This window comes from Branchiostoma floridae, chromosome 17 (genome assembly GCF_000003815.2).
Source record: "Branchiostoma floridae strain S238N-H82 chromosome 17, Bfl_VNyyK, whole genome shotgun sequence".
Taxonomy (NCBI): Eukaryota; Metazoa; Chordata; class Leptocardii; order Amphioxiformes; family Branchiostomatidae; genus Branchiostoma; species Branchiostoma floridae.
The window spans coordinates 4221496-4237157 of record NC_049995.1 but is presented as its reverse complement, the minus strand read 5'-3'; the positions used below and the strand labels follow the sequence as shown (position 1 = coordinate 4237157).

At 41.7% G+C, this 15662-nt stretch overlaps 4 protein-coding genes across 6 annotated transcripts in view; 2 read left to right on the top strand and 2 right to left on the bottom strand.

The window, feature by feature from the left end:
* LOC118404668 overlaps positions 1-15231 on the top strand; it is a 17335-nt gene extending 2104 nt beyond the window's left edge. Inside the window, exons 2-4 of the mRNA XM_035803909.1 lie at positions 9761-9878; positions 13542-13636; positions 13863-15231. Of these exons, the coding sequence (XP_035659802.1) occupies positions 9761-9878; positions 13542-13636; positions 13863-14636 (987 nt within the window). The 3' untranslated portion in view covers positions 14637-15231. The remainder of the gene's footprint in view (positions 1-9760; positions 9879-13541; positions 13637-13862) is intronic.
* LOC118404667 (adenosine deaminase-like) overlaps positions 1-15662 on the bottom strand; it is a 79817-nt gene that overhangs the window by 33908 nt on the left and 30247 nt on the right. The gene's annotated exons all lie outside the window — the stretch shown is intronic.
* LOC118404669 lies at positions 12-3571 on the top strand. Its single transcript, XM_035803910.1, has 2 exons — positions 12-1776; positions 3486-3571. Exons 1-2 carry the CDS (start codon positions 642-644, stop codon positions 3509-3511), a joined length of 1161 nt encoding a protein of 386 aa, XP_035659803.1. The 5' UTR covers positions 12-641; the 3' UTR covers positions 3512-3571.
* LOC118404665 lies at positions 1802-8611 on the bottom strand. 2 transcript variants are annotated; one of them, XR_004829789.1, is made up of 10 exons: positions 7474-8611; positions 7006-7165; positions 6473-6666; positions 6009-6201; positions 5001-5764; positions 4580-4697; positions 4017-4241; positions 3521-3691; positions 1986-3393; positions 1802-1934 (listed from the first exon to the last, which is right to left on the bottom strand). XR_004829789.1 is itself a non-coding variant. In XM_035803905.1 (9 exons), the coding sequence occupies exons 1-9, from the start codon at positions 8362-8364 to the stop codon at positions 2591-2593; spliced, it is 3519 nt and encodes a 1172-aa protein (XP_035659798.1). In that variant the 5' UTR covers positions 8365-8611; the 3' UTR covers positions 1802-2590. The 2 variants fall into 2 exon arrangements, 1 of the variants encoding a protein (XP_035659798.1); XM_035803905.1 differs by having other exon boundaries at positions 1802-3393.

The window sequence follows — 15662 nt, the reverse complement described above, 5'->3', positions numbered from 1 at the left end:
GTCTAATCTCGATCACGCCTGTCATCAATATTTTCATAGCGATTCGTCCACAAAATGAGAGACAAACGGGGATTTATGAGAGGCTCATGCCTCTCATGCACTCAGTGCGACGAGTATGAGGCACAGCAAGGTGAAAACCCGCATTGTGCGTACTGTGGCTGCCCTCCCGTGAAACACTCCTTGGTGACAGCAAGCGCGTCCACTTCAGCAGATAGTTCTTCATCCTCCGGCGCTAGCAATTCTTTCCACCAGGTACGGCTCGAACACATTTTTTTTCTTTCAAAAGAAGTTCTCTGCAAAAGTCGAAGGGTTGATAGGATATTTTAATCGATCCCACGGCATCCCTAGAGACGCCAGTGAAGGAGGCTTTAATAGCTATCTGCGTGCCACCTCTTCACACCTTTACGAAGTGAAGAATGCATTGAAGCAATTCGCACCAAGGTGGTCACATATTTTTGCATTGACCTTTGAAGGTACAGATAAAGCCTGTTCCTTCATATGTAAAATATAGGCATTGCATTTTTTTTAAAGAATAGAGTGGGAATGCATCAAAACAAGGAGATATAAAAAAGCTAAAATGTAGATTTGAAAAGAGCATTCATGTATTATTTTGATACAATATATTACACCACTCATTGCAGATGTCAGAGAAGTACAAAGTGAAGCTGGGCTGGACACCAAGACCAGTCCACCCGAAGACGAAGTATGCAAACAGCATTCTTCCAACCGTCCACAAGGAGTACTTCCCAGTGTGCCAGAGACCAGATAAGTTCAAGGAGTTCTTCCTCCAGGAGAGGAACAGGCAGTTTGACCTCAAGACGAAGGCAGAAAAGCTGTCAAGTCAAGTTGAGTTTGTACGGGGCAACAACCCAGCAGCTGCCGGACGATTCTTGGCCGAGAACTTTGTTGCAAAGGGCAAACAGGACAGAAGCACAATTGAGCGAAACATCAAAAAGCTGAAAGACAAACAAGAAGAGGCAGCTAAGTTGCAGGACGAGCTTGAAAAGCACGACAACAGCCTGTTTAAGCCAGGGGGGCGTTTCCTCCTACGGGGGAGGGGGCAAAGCCATGCCTCTAATGCACTCCAACTTGAGAACATCAGAACCTTGCAGAGGTCCATATCGTCTGCATTGGAAAAGTTGGAGGGGGCGTTGCAGAAGGTGCTGCGGTTATACCCATACCAGGAAACAGCAAAACAATCCCGAAAAGACAAGGTGCAACGTCGCAAGAAAGTGAAGAGGAGGGAAAACCGGAAGGAGCAGGGCGCCAAGGAGATTCTGGATGCTATTGCCCCAAACAGGAAAGGTGGCCCCGTAACACCTGCGAACATTGACACAGCTGCTGTGAAGGGGTTAAGTCACAGGCTGTTCGTGCGGATTTTCAATGCTCTGGAGCATGAACAGATGACAACTGAGGGAAAAGACAAAATCCTCAAGAACTTAAGCAGCACATGCCGAAGACTGGTGAACCAGCTAGCGTCCAAGGGACCGCTGCACGCTGACTGTATTGGGTATTGTGAGGCTGATGAAGAGTGCCCAGTCAACTGGGAATGTGCGCATCTCTTGGCGGAGCTCGAGTTGGGCCCTGGGGCACTGGCGCAAACGCACAGGTTCGCCCCGTGGGAGACAGGACAAGCTCAGGTTGGCCTGCAAGACTTAAACATGGACGTCCTGAAGAAGTGCACCGATGCCAAGACTCTGCAGATCCTAGATGACAATGGGTGCTTCGACATGGAGGCAAGTGAGGTCGTCTGTGCCAAGCTGGCACAACTTGAAGGTAACTATTCATATAAAGGCCTCTCTTCTAGCGACTGTCTTCTTTATTGACACAGAATGAATGAAGGATATACAACTTTCCACACTCCTCTCAGTACAAAATGTGACATCCTTTTACAACAGCTTTCAACTCCTCTAAGTACAGAATGTATAACTTCACTTTTATGACAACTTTCTACACTCCCCTCAGTACAGAATGTATAACTTCACTTTTATGACAACTTTCTACACTCCCCTCAGTACAGAATGTTAACTTCACTTTTACAACTTTACACACTCCTCTCAGTACAGAATGTATTAACAGTTTAATTTCACTTTATGACAACTTTCTAGTTATTCTACCCTCCTCTCAGTACAGAATGTTAACTTCACTTTTACAACAACTTTACACACTCCTCTCAGTACAGAATGTGTTAACAGTTTAACTTCACTTTATGACAACTTTCTACACTCCTCTCAGTACAGAATGTTAACTTCACTTTTACAACAATTTTACACACTCCTCTCAGTACAGAATGTGTTAACTTCACTTTTACAATTTTACACACTCCTCTCAGTACAGAATGTGTTAACTTCACTTTTACAATTTTACACACTCCTCTCAGTACAGGATGTATTAACTTCACTTTTACAACTTTCTACACTCCTCTCAGTACAGAATGTGTTAACTTCACTTTTACAATTTTACACACTCCTCTCAGTACAGAACGTGTTGTATTTCACAACTTCCCACACTCCTTTCTACACCCCACAGTACAGAATGCAATGCACTTTTACAACAACTTTATGTTTACAACAGTTTCCTGTATTTCTTCTCACCAATAAAAGTAGTCAGGGTTGACAACTTTCTGCTGTCTCCTCCTTCCAAACCTGGAGATACTCACGTCTTCATTTGTCCCTACCCCCACCGCACCCTGTCCATCATCTGTATCACTGTCACTGCTGGCATCTGTTCCCATTTCTAGCACAACCTCATCTACATCCGATTCCTCATCAGTCTCTGCAGATGACGCGTCTTCACTATCACTCTCATCTAATGTATCATCAGCATCTGATGTATCATCATTCAACAACAGCTTTGAGCACACAGTTTTCCCTATATGAGCCCTAACCAGGTCAACTTTGTTTCCTTTTTTACCTTTCAGGGAAAGCTTGTGTGCTGACAGGTATTTGTCGAGCTCGGTTACTCGTAGGGCTGCTAACTGACCTTCTTTATACAGACCTTCCCAGTCATAGTCATCATACTCCTTCTCTTCACGTTGTTTGCGCTTCTCTACAGCCAATGTAGCTCTCTTGACTTTCATTAAATGTACAAGCCTCATATGCTCAACATACTGTTTAACATTCTCTACTGAAACTATGTACTTCTGGGAAAACTGATCAATGGACTTAGCATTATCAATTTGCACACTCTTATTACTAACAGCAGCTTTCAGCTGGGCACGAGGCTGGTAGTCATCTGGAGGACGGCTGTCACAGGGTGTTTTGTCATACGGCATGTAATGGAACTCTGGTAGTCGTTCGTAGTCAGGATACGGCCGCGGCACTGGGGCTGGTGCTGGTCCGATAAAGTCATGGTTCATGCAGAAATCGCAGAGTTCCTGCTCTCCAGACAGACCTGACAGGAAACAAAGACATAAAACAGGATTTAATCACAGTGAAAGCTTCAGTTGAAACTGTACTCACTTTTTCTTATCCCTCCATCCACAGGTGAATGTGACTGTGAGAGTGACTAGGAGCCTCACCTTTACAACTTCCCTTGACATATTCCATGTACAGCTCTCCAATAGTGAAGTGTTTCTCAAGGAAGACCTCAATCTTGTGGAAGTAGTGGTACCCAGGAAGTGATGTCCTCAGTGTCTTGGCTGTTTTCATGTACCGGAGTAAGTGATCCCGGTTGAAGAAGAACTGAGAGCCTGTAAAGTAACAAGTGAAGACAGTTTTTTATAAATCTGCTTTACGTATTATTGAGTTATGTGTGCCAATATTTGGGTTAACTGTTAACTGAACCACCTTTCTGTTTAATATAGACCTCTAGTATGAAAAAAGGTTTTCTGATAGAATAGAAGTTACATTTTTTGATAGCAAGTAGTGTTTTCTTGCAACATAGATATGAAAAGTAGACATTATCAGGAAAAGAAAATAGGTTGCTTTTCTGGTAGAATAGGAGTAAGATATAAGTAACAGAAGGAAAACATCATGCAAGTCTGTGTATTATACCATTTGGTTATCATACAATACCTGGTTGGTCAACAATAAAGCTTTTGATGAAACCTGTTGGTGCAGGTGAATCATCAATTCGTAGCCTTATTTCTTCAGCCACAGCCCAAGCATTTTTCTCCTCCATCTTCTGTCGATGGTCTTCTAGGCTTGACCTTGTCATTGTCGACAGGTCTTCTTCTGTCAGGCCATGGAGCGGAGAGAAGTGTTGCCACCTAATGGTTCCACCATCACAAATCGCATCACCTACAGGAGAAAACAAAAGTCCTTTACATTGAAAGTGTAATTCATGATTGATGTAATACAAAGTTGAATAAATATAGGCATATGTCAGGGCCTAAACCGCTTCTGTTGTGCCCCACTATTTTAACCTTGCTATATGCCGTTCGCGAACACTTGTATATTGAAAATGGAAATATCAAATATTTTAAATTTCCCAAGCTGCACTGTTAGGGAGCTGAATGGAACTACAAGTCACACATTGAGGGCAACAAAAAAATTATGTCCTGAATATTTCATGACTGTCAAAATGTCAAGTGACTAAAAAACAGTAAATTAGATTATTTTTGTATCAATGCACTTACCCATAGACGCATTAAGTCGTTCCGCCTCATTTTGGCCGGAGTCCTCCCTCGCTCTATGGATACGGCACAGAAGGTCAGTAGAGTGGATTCTTGCCCTCTCTGCAGCTCGAAACCGGACCTAAGAATTTTAAATAAAACCTGCTTTAGTACCACTGTGTCAGAGAAGGAAAATAACATAACTGTTCATCAATGAATATTACCTTATATCATAAACCAAATAAATTGGTAGATATCAAAACACATCCAGGATATATATTCATAACCCACTCATACATTAGTGTATGGCTAACTCACTTAACTACAGGCTTAGGGTCAGAAAAATTAGAAACTTCACAGCTATAGTATGCATCAAAAGTGTAGATTTCTGTACATATATGGTATACATATATATTAAAAGAGATAGAGAAAAGATACTACTTGCTTCAAAGTTTGACACGCCTACACCTGGCCCTGCGTCAGTCAGCTCCAGAAGTTGAGGGCAAGGTTGTGGTAACCTTAGATTTGACAGGAACTTCTGGACTGTGCAGCAGGTTTCCATAGCATCACAGTAGTGTTGCCAGAGTGGAGCACCAGTGCACTCTGACAGGGCAGCTACTACCTCTTCAATCTTGTCGCTGAGGGATGCAACCATGTCCACCACCTCGCTTCCTGTCGCGATCTCTCTACCCGGCAAAGTCCCCTTCTCGTCGCACCATTCTTCTGTAGCACGCGTGACTTGATCCTTTAAGGACTGTATTCGCTGAAGCTCATACATCCGGAAGGGGCAGTCATGGTCTTGTGTCACTTTCATGACATCTCCCTCCATTGTGCAGTCCATGAAATAGGCTACACTGTCCCCAACCCAAGCACACAGTTTCCGGATTGGTGTACTGTGCTTGACGTTGTCCGGTGACAACTCGATTTCAAATTCCGCTGGGCATTCCCTCCTCAGGCGCATTAGGTTCGACCCCCATGTCGTTCCGTTGGTTCCGACGTATGCTTTGGGATGAATCACTGCCAATGACACATCATCCGTAGACTTAAGACGACTTTCTCCGCCTGCATCAACTGACTCTTTCCTCATCAACCGAAAAGCTGATGGGGTGATGTACATGGACGGTTCCGGAAAGTCGTGAAGTGGGAGTTTCCTTGTGCTGTCTTCTGCCAGTTGCAGTACAGTCTGACACCTGGCGCTGGTGAATCCCTCTGCAAAAATATCAAAAGCAACCGTGCAATTTAAACAAACCAATTCTGTTTCCACAGTTTTCCACTGCATAGAAGCAAGCAAGCAAAAGAAAGCAAAAGATCATGACTATCTATTCAATAAGTTGAACGCAGTATTGAATTTCACAAAGAAAATAGAAAGAAATAATAATGAAACATCAAAGCCATTATTCACAAGAACGTGTAACTAGCATCTTAGTGCGTGTGTAAAGTCAATGTCACTGACCTGATGTCCCAGGACGTAGATAGGCTTTATCGTCCATGCTGATGATAAGACCATGACTCTTTGACACATCAGTCCCGTTGCCAAACAGGTGCTCCTTAGCCAGGGCCACGTGTTTCCGTTGGTGATGGGTACATTCATTGTCCCTGTCTTCGGTCTTCGGCGGCTTTTTTGAGCACCATAGTCCTTTCCCTTTCTGAGTATTCAAAGTATAGAAATAAAAACAATGTATTGCCAACCTAAAATGTAGAACATATGTTGCAGGTAGAAAAGACAACCTATTCCAAAATGTCATATTCAACAGGAGGTAGGAGTATATTGCTATAGGATTGTTATCAACAGGTAACAATGTATTAAAACTTACATTGATAAGTGGCAAAGATGATGATGATTAAAACAGAGTCAACATCACAAGTTCAAAGCATAACAGAGGCTTATCAATAATGGTCCAATCATGTAACACTTACATGTCTCTTTGCTTGCTTGGATCTGACATTTGTCGGTCGGGATCTTACTGCGACGGTAGATACTGAGCGAATCAGTGTTGCACCACGCTGTAACCTCCTGTAATTTGCTAGTCGCAGCAGATCCCTGCTCTTTACTCGGTGGTGAGTGTACAACACACTTTCATGTCTTCTCCCATGCACTGTGGTCTTATCCTCTGAAGTCAACATAAAAGCAAAAAATCAGACTCTTTCAAGTATTTATTTTATAGTATTGTTCATCTTTCTGTGAAGTCGACGAGGACCGCTTTGTAGTACAGAATACTGCAAGACATGGTTGACATTAATAAAAGCAAACATAATTGAGGCCCAAACATGTCAAGTTTACTTAACAATACATGCAAACATTGTCAAAACAAGTTGGCTTTAACAGGACATTTTATCTGGCAGCTCATCTATATATAGCTCTTAGTTTAACTTAAAGCCTTTACTACGGGTATGAATATTTGTGACATGGCTGATAGAACACACAGAAGGAAGAGATTGTGTCAATGTACCTATACACTTAGCAATCCACTCCTCGTCCTCCGAATCCAGTTTGGGCTCTGTACCAGCACCAAGACTTCGCTGTTTTATTCTGTTCCCTGCTGCCAGCTCTTTTGCCTTCCGCATGACGACCTGTTGGAGGCGCTGTCTATGGTACGGTGTCTCTGCATCCTAGGAAATGTTGTGAAATAGATGTCAATATCTGACTGTACTATTGCCATATATAAAAAAAAACAATGCCACATTATACAAACCATGAGTATTCAGAGTAAAATATAAATGACACCCAACTGCCAAATATTTGTAGTTTGAAAATATACTAGCAGCAGTTTATATTGGCATAAATGTGTAGTTCGACCATATTTTCCCATAGGGCAAAACATTTCAATTAGATGGATTTGTTTCAACCTGACACGAAAATATTTACTCTAAACATATTTCAATATACTACACAAAAAACAATGTAAAGTGTGTGATACCTTAAGTTTCTTAACATTATCCAGGGATTCCTCCAGCATAACCTTCTGTTCCTGTAGATCACCAATCCTTTCAGCGGTCCACCTTCCACTGACTTGTTCGATCTTCTGCTCAATCAACTTAATTTTCTCTTCAAGATTTTCCAACCGTTTGGTCAGCCTTAGGTGAGTGGTATCCTTTGCTGCAATTTTGCTCCCCTCCCATGCAGACAGCCTTTCTTTCAGGGTGACCAACAGCTTGCGGGCCCTATCAGGATGTATGCCCAGCTGATAGATTTCCGACCTTGACTTATCTGTACACAGAAGCAGTTTGGCCATCCACCTATCGTACTCATTGGTCATTGATTCCAGCACACGGTGTACTAAATCCGCAGTCAGAGGGCTTTCTGTCGAGGCCTGATGGAGTTCTCTTTCATCATCTTGTTCACACATGTGAGACAAAAGGTTTGCCATGTCCACAGAAGCCGATCCACATTTGTTACTCAAAATAACGAGCCGCTCACCCGTAGGTCGCGTGTATAGCACTACCGGTAGTCCAACATCTTCGTGAAAAAGGACATCGCGGAAGTATTCTACGCTAGGTGATGTCACAAAGAACGAGCAGAAAAGGGCATATGCGTAATCAAAGTCTAGCCAACCACTGGAACACTTGTCGCTGGCAGTTACTGGAAGCCGGAGCTCGTCGAGTATTCTCTCAAGGGCCCACAGCTTTCTTCTCTGGATATCGTCCTTTGTGCGATCACCCATCACGCTGAGCTTCTCCAGGGTTTCATCGACATCTAGGGGTTGTAAAGACAACCGCAATCGAGGGTGTATCTTGCTGGCTGCCCTGGTATTGCTTCGCCTCTGAAGAAAAGTAACATCGTCGATTTTCCGCTTCTTCGCTGTCGCCATGTTGATTTCAGAAGCGTAGAGGATTGTGGGATATTCTGGGCCATTCCATTTGGGATTTTAGGGATGCAAAAATTTCCGACACGCTGCTCGCTCCGATGACCGGCGGATTTTCATATATAATACTACGACACGTACGTCAAATAGACGTACACAATATTTGAGAAGTTAATAGAGGAATTATAGATCTTTGGATCTTGAAAAAAAAAAAATAGCGTGGCCCTCCCCCCAGGATAATTTTTTTTTGCCTGGCCCTCCCCCCAAGATTTTTTTTTTTTGCTTGGCCCTCCCCCCCCTGGCGACCGGCCCTCCCCCCTCAGTAAACGCCGTACGGTCCCTAACGTTTTAGACAGTAAGGGAACTTTGATGCTGTCAGTTACCATACGTTGTTCTTGATCGCCGTATCTGAAATAACTACGGTGCACCTTTCGAATTCGATGCCCGGTATGTCCCAATAGCGTACTTACCCACGGGTGAATGTACAGTACAGTTAGACAAAAGTACTTACACAGATCTTTCTTAAAAAGGTATAGGCTGCACAGATCTTTCTTTAAAAAAGTATGAGGCTATATACGCTTCAGCATTCGTTCACTTTATAATGATATAGATTTTTAAAAAAACTTCTGTAATAACAACTAAATTCGGATTTTCTTACAAAGAAATTTCCTCACATATTACAGCAGACTGTCCCATTGACCGCCGCCATCTTTACATAACATCGTAATGGCAGTCAAAATCCGACGCAAACTGGCCGATTTCGGTACAAAATCGCAGTAGTTATCATAAAAAATCGATGAAAACCTCAATTTGAAAATGATGCGGTCGCTATTGGTTCCTAAAAATCGGGACCGAGAAAAAGCGGTCGAAATGGCCAGGTGGTCGCTGAGAAGAGGTGGTCGCTCGGGCAGGTTTGACATGTATTTTCAATTGATACAATATGTAAATGATGGCAAGTGGAACATTAACATATCCCAAATTGTAAATACGGTTTCATTTGCATACTTAATGCGAAATTTCCATATTTCATTCATGTGATAAATGGTAGGAATCGTATACTTGTTATATGTGTAAGTTATTGAAAGCTGCATAAGCATGCATTTTTCATGGAAATGACCGATAGTAATTTTACCTGCTCCGGGACAATTACAGGTTAACAAAGCAAAGTTCTTCATGTCCTTTATTCATAACCAAGACATCGAATCATAGCCAACGTATCGTTGACCGTATGTCATCTTGTTAGGGCGATTCTGACTAGTTCTGGTCACCGAAACGTCGGCTGTGATTTTTATCATTTCTTTGGGGTCTTCGATCTCATGTTCGAATGTTAATAAGATATTTGATAATTATCAACCAAATGAATTCACAGTCTGTATGGCGTTCTTTTTCGTGTGTTTTTCAGGCACAACGTGAAAACGCAGAGGAACTGTTGCTCCTCCCCTTTAGTGCGCTTCCAGAAGTGGCTGAAGCTCTGACAGGAACTCAGTCAATGGTTCAGAACATGTTCCTGTACAACACTGGTAAGAGCTAATTTCCACAGCACTAATTTTATGTGTAGTTTACCGGTGACGGAAGTTTGTCTAGAAAAGAAGTTTACCGTGGAGGAGAGTTTGTTGTGGAAGGGAGGACAAACTCCATTTTCCACCATTAGAGAACCTTTGTCAACTGTGAAACTAGCGAATCCCCCCACCCCCACCCTAACTAACATAAGCCAGACCTCGAAGACTGCAAAAGAGGCTACGGCATTAGTAACTAGAGTTCCTCGAACACATATCTTCGCCAAATAAACAATTTCTATGGAAGATAGTTCTTTTTGAATGATTAATGTGTATAAGTCCATATGTTATCTAGTCACATCATGTAGTGGTTGGTTGGATTATGAACATTGTGAGTAGATTAGTCTATTCTGTCGGTGTACATAATGCAGCAAATGTTTTGGCGATGTGAATGAATGTCTTTGCATAATCAGAACAATTTGTACAGGTATGAGGTTACTGTTCTATTTTGTGTTGTCATAATTACTTTCGGAGAGCTGGTTATGTTTTGGGTAGCGTTTGTATGTATGTATGTATGTATGTATGTATGTATGTATGTAGAAACCAGCAAATTGAAGACCGGCTGAATGGATTGAAGTGATAGTTGGTATGTGGGTAGGTCTTGGAAACCTGGAAACCACAGGAAGTCACGCCGATAATTGCATTCGTCACTCACCAAACCCCGGCCACTGTAACAGTTGTTCCTTCCAATTTACGGAACTTTTTAACTCACCAAGGGTCATCTAAGGGCCATATGTAAGGATTGCTACGACCCCCGCCTTGGTGAACGTTTGTTTCAATCTCATGAAAATAGAAAGTAAAGTTTTGCAGTCGCGAGTTTAGTCAGAGGTATTTTACAGAGTCCAAGGTTATGATTTCTGCGACTGTCCGATGACAGCCGCCTGTCACCTTTGGCGATTTGTATTTCTCGCAATGATGTCAGTTCTTTCTAGCCGACCTTTCCCTTACAACATGACATCTCTGTTAAGAGTTGAGGAATGCGTGGATAATTGACGGTGACCCTTTTGACCTAAGTGCTGTTCTTCAACATGTTGGGTTTGTCTTGTCCCAGCACTTGGTCACTTGTTGTTTTAACCTAGTTCACAGATGTAAGTACTATGTGTTACAAGCCGTCATTGTTCAATTATGTTATATTACTGACTTTACATAGTACTTATTCGTTTGTTTAGACCCATGTAGTGTTACTGGCACATGGAACACCAAGTTTCCTTGCAGTCCATCATAAGAAAATACACCTGAAGTGTCTAGTAGATATTAGCTCTACATCTTTATATCAAGTGATATTCGTCAAGTTCCCTCTACTACATTTTTACCGTTCCCATGATATAGTGTTGCTTTTATTGTTGATCTGTATATAGATATAAGCAACACTTGTATATAGATATGTTATATTTCAACTGCTATGAATCCTTTGCTGTGTGCCGTCGTATTGACATCAATTCAGCAAGCTATTTAATTGCTTAATTCTATAGATACGTGTTGGACACGGTCAGGCTTTGTATTTTGCTAACATGAACCATGACCATTTATAGGCATTTTTCAGCCAGTAGTCTCTACCAGACTCCATCCTGGCGGAATAGTACACGGATGACCTAGTAACATCCCTGGTCAATCAGAATTTCATGCTTCCAAGACAACGTCTGTTTATCAGGGATCCCCTGCTTCCACTGGCTCCTTTGACCTACTTCTTCTCTATTTTTAGACATCTATGGGTCGATTCAAGTCCTTTCAGGTGACTCCGTCACAAGTATTTTTCAACCGTTATAGAAGTTTCCCTAAGTAATTATATTAAATACAGAGTGATTTATATAATTTGCATCTCATTATGTTGATAATCATCCAAAGTACCTACCTACCAAAAACAAAAAATATCCATCAATCCCCTCAGGAGTTATCCATCTAAAAAGTTACGAAATATAACACCCACTGCAATTCCAAACAAGCTGCTAGGGGGCCCAAAATTAGACCATTGACTCCTAGTACCAACAGCTATCCACCAGTAAAAAATCACGAACCTGGCACTTCTGGAAAATTTAGGCGCAAACTTTGATGCTCACTTGCAGTACCAAAACAATTTGCCAGGAGGCCCATTATCGAACTTGACCTTCCTTTCTGTGTCCCCTACCTATCAACCAAATATCATTAACATCCATCAAGAACATCTCGAGTTATCTTGCTTACAGACAAACGCACTTACATACAAAGCCAGCTACAGCACCATAGGTAAAAGGTAGCTAAACCATTCTCGCACATGGCAATCCTTTCCACAGCCGCTACAGACCTGCCAAATATCGTGGAAATCGCCCAGCTACATTTTGACTTATGCCTCCCGAAAAAACACCAAAAAAAATACTAAGCTCGCTAATGTACCATAGGAAAACGCCAGGTAACCCATTTTCGAACTAGGCATGCCTTTAAGCAACCGCTACACACCTGCAAAAAATAAAAAAGTTCCATCCACAATTTCTCGAGTTATATCCTGTTGACCTACATACAGACCCAAGTCGGCAAAAACATAAGCTTCTTGGCGAAGCTAATAAGTCAGTAAAAGAATGTGAACTTTATCAGACATCATCATCATCATTTGTCATCAGATAGTATTTGTTATCAGACGTAGATGAGGGCCTCGTTCATATAATTTATAAGGAAATGCTACAATAGTCTTCTTTACTAAGATTAGACTTTTACACTTTGAATAACTTGTATTATATGCGTGGGGAAATGATCGAAATTTATGCAAATGATCTCACATTTCTATAATCAATTAGAAGCATCTAAAATACTTCACTCGAAAAGGCTTACATCATTCAGCGAAGGTATGAGGCCGTGGAACTCTAGTTTGTTTTTCAAACATGAATTTAATTGGGGTCTTTACTGTTTCTTGTCCATCTTGACACTGAAATCGGGACTATTATCTAACCCGATAGACTTTTTTTCTTCATTTTAACGGGGATGACATATCGCCTTATCTTGGCGCTTTTTGATGTGCCCTGGGGGTAACCACAAACATACATGTACATTAATATCAAATAGAATAAAAAGTAACATTGAGTTAAAAATTATCATTAAGGCATATATACCTGTCAATATAAATCATTAGGAATTCGTGGGACCGCGTAGCGCAGTGGGACCGTGTTCGCCCCGTGACCGAGAGGTTGCGGGTTCGAATCCGCCTGCCGTGTTACCGTATATACCGATCTTGTGGCCTTGGGAAAGGCACTTTACACGGATTTCCTCACTATATTCAGGTGAAAATGAGTACCTAGCTTCGGCTCACGGTGATTTACATCATTCACCCGGACGGGAGACCTGGCGCATGAAAGGGTATGTCACCCCGTAAGGGGCGGTATAACCTCGTCGTGTGTTAACATGTGCGAACATGTGCGATCACGTCGACCGATGATGTATGTTCGTCTGTATCTCTGTGGATCTGCCGCTACCAGCCCAAAGCTGCCTAGGCAGATCCGTGTAATGAGTTGTATCATTGGCCAAAAAAAAAAAAAATAGATAACCAATACATAAAATCATTCTACGATATATGTAAATAAAATGAAATAAAAAGTGCTGTTAGTAATAGTTATACGTTTATCTGTAGAGTCTTATGGTGCTATACTATGATTGCTTTAGGACGTTGTGGCTCAACGCTGATGTGTAAAGCTATGGACGTTCTTAACGACGTGCAGGCCGTTTCAGAACCTGACGTATTTCATGTGATCATTGAGGTAAGGTAATATGTCCAACGTTTAAAGGCCAGAGTTAGCTATGGGGGTGATACAGATGAACAATGCAATGGCAACACTGAACGATTACGCATGTAAAGTCTGGGGACATTGCGAAAAATGATTGCTTATAGATATGTATATTTTGTCTCGGTAACAAGGTGATATTATTACTGTTAGTATCATGAAGATAAAAGTCATAACGGTCATCTTTATTGTTTATCATCAGCATGTTTGCGCGAGAGACGTCCTCACTTCGGATGAAAGGGAAGAGATCATCATGTTGCTGAGATGCAGCGTCTTCCTGCTCAACTTCTGCTTCCAACAACAGGACCCGTCAAAGACAGTCATCTGCTACAAGTTTCGAAGCGAGGTCATTTTCATCGCTGACCTCTTACAGAAAGCTACACCAGAGGCAAAGACAATCTTTATGTACAGAGACCTTCCCGGTTTTCTTGACTCCTGTCTCAATCTGGTATTCAATGGCAGCTATTGGCGCTACTTGTTTGACACCACGTTCAGGTTGGATGTACTCTTTCGAGTTCCAACGCTTAAGATCGAATCACCATTCTTCAAATTTTCTGTTGAACATCCACGCATGATCACATGTCCTGTCACACACGGCGTGCATTTTGTGTTTGTCACGTTTTGGATCATGCAAATGCAAAAAGCATTTGATCTCACTCAAGAAGATTCAGGAATCCAAGTGTGTCTTACATTCAACCAACTCTTGGAACACAAAGAACGAATGGTCCTCAAGGTTTTACAGAAACTTGATGTGGATGTTCCATCTGATTTTGACAGTTCCAAGATCAGAGAGATCTTTGGTGTTGATAGTCAGAAAGGTAGCGCCATGCAGAGTGAGAGAAGGAAGGGGAACAAGATAAGAAGTTCCTGGGTGGGTTCCTGGGAGAGGAATCTCTTCTCAACTGTTCTGGGACATTTTAACGGGGATGTTGATAAGCCAGATTTTATCATGCCAAGTACCATGGCAATCGATTGACAACCTCAAAGAGTACATTCTTCAAACCAATTCCAACCCTTATAAGTTGAAAAATTGTTACATGCAGTTTATCCAGCTTATATCATAAGTCAGGACATTATATGAGTTATAATTCAGTTCTCATGTTCCCAAATCAGAACGTTGTTGTCAGGTAACTTGCATCACCAGTGGATAAGAAACGTTAATGTACAAATGTTTTGTTTGGTTCAAATATCTGAAATTATGGGATCCAGTCCTGTATCATGTATGCAAGCCGTCAACTAGTGCGTTTAAAAGATTATTATGGAAGAGTGAGACAAACGTCCAAAGTCTTCTTTGCAAAAAGATAGTGCCATAAGTGCATTGATGTTTACCAGATAAGTGGCTTGCATAGTCTTAACATGCCTTGCTACTTGTGTATGAAACGAGACATTTGAGTGAACGACACAACCGTTTATAAAATTAATGTTGACTTTCTTTGAACTAACGTGTAATTCTGATATTGTGCTATGGTAGCATATTCCTGTGTTTATCACGCAAAACATGTACCTTTTACTATGATCATTTCTGCTCTGCCCGTGTGGCCGTTTATTTACTTTAGATTAAATGTTAACTAGGCAACTGATTCATTGTCAATTATTTCCACATATAAACATAAAAAAAATCAAAATGGATGGGAAGCAACAGGCCTTTTTGTCTTTGCCATGCCATGGTAGTTTCATTACAACATAGATATATTTCAAGGCAACGAAGCTCATAGGCGTCTAGGGTAGGATTTGGGCTAAGATGAGCTAGGTTGGTGCTAGCTCTTATTCAACCTAAACACTCACGTAGAAACCAAGGCGGACAGGTACGATTCCAAGGCAACACTCACGGTTTATGCAGATCGAGTCACTCTGGACAACAGGTAGGATATTAATACATTCAATACAATTCTAACACTAGAAAGGTAATGTTTGCAAGCAAATACAGAATGTTACCTTCACATGGTCTAGCCTAGCATTTCTACCTGGAACGGTAAACTGATTTAGTTGCAGATGCTGACAC

Coding starts and splice junctions, on each gene's coding strand:
- LOC118404665 (XM_035803905.1), bottom strand. CDS start 8,364: ATGGCGACAGCGAAGAAGCGGAAAATCGACGATGTTACTTTTCTTCAG. Junction 6,667..7,005: donor GTGGATTGCTAAGTGTATAG/GTACATTGACAC, acceptor TGTTGACTTCAG/AGGATAAGACCACAGTGCAT. Junction 4,698..5,000: donor TAGGCGTGTCAAACTTTGAA/GCAAGTAGTATC, acceptor TAAAATTCTTAG/GTCCGGTTTCGAGCTGCAGA.
- LOC118404669 (XM_035803910.1), top strand. CDS start 642: ATGTCAGAGAAGTACAAAGTGAAGCTGGGCTGGACACCAAGACCAGTC. Junction 1,777..3,485: donor CAAGCTGGCACAACTTGAAG/GTAACTATTCAT, acceptor CTCCATCCACAG/GTGAATGTGACTGTGAGAGT.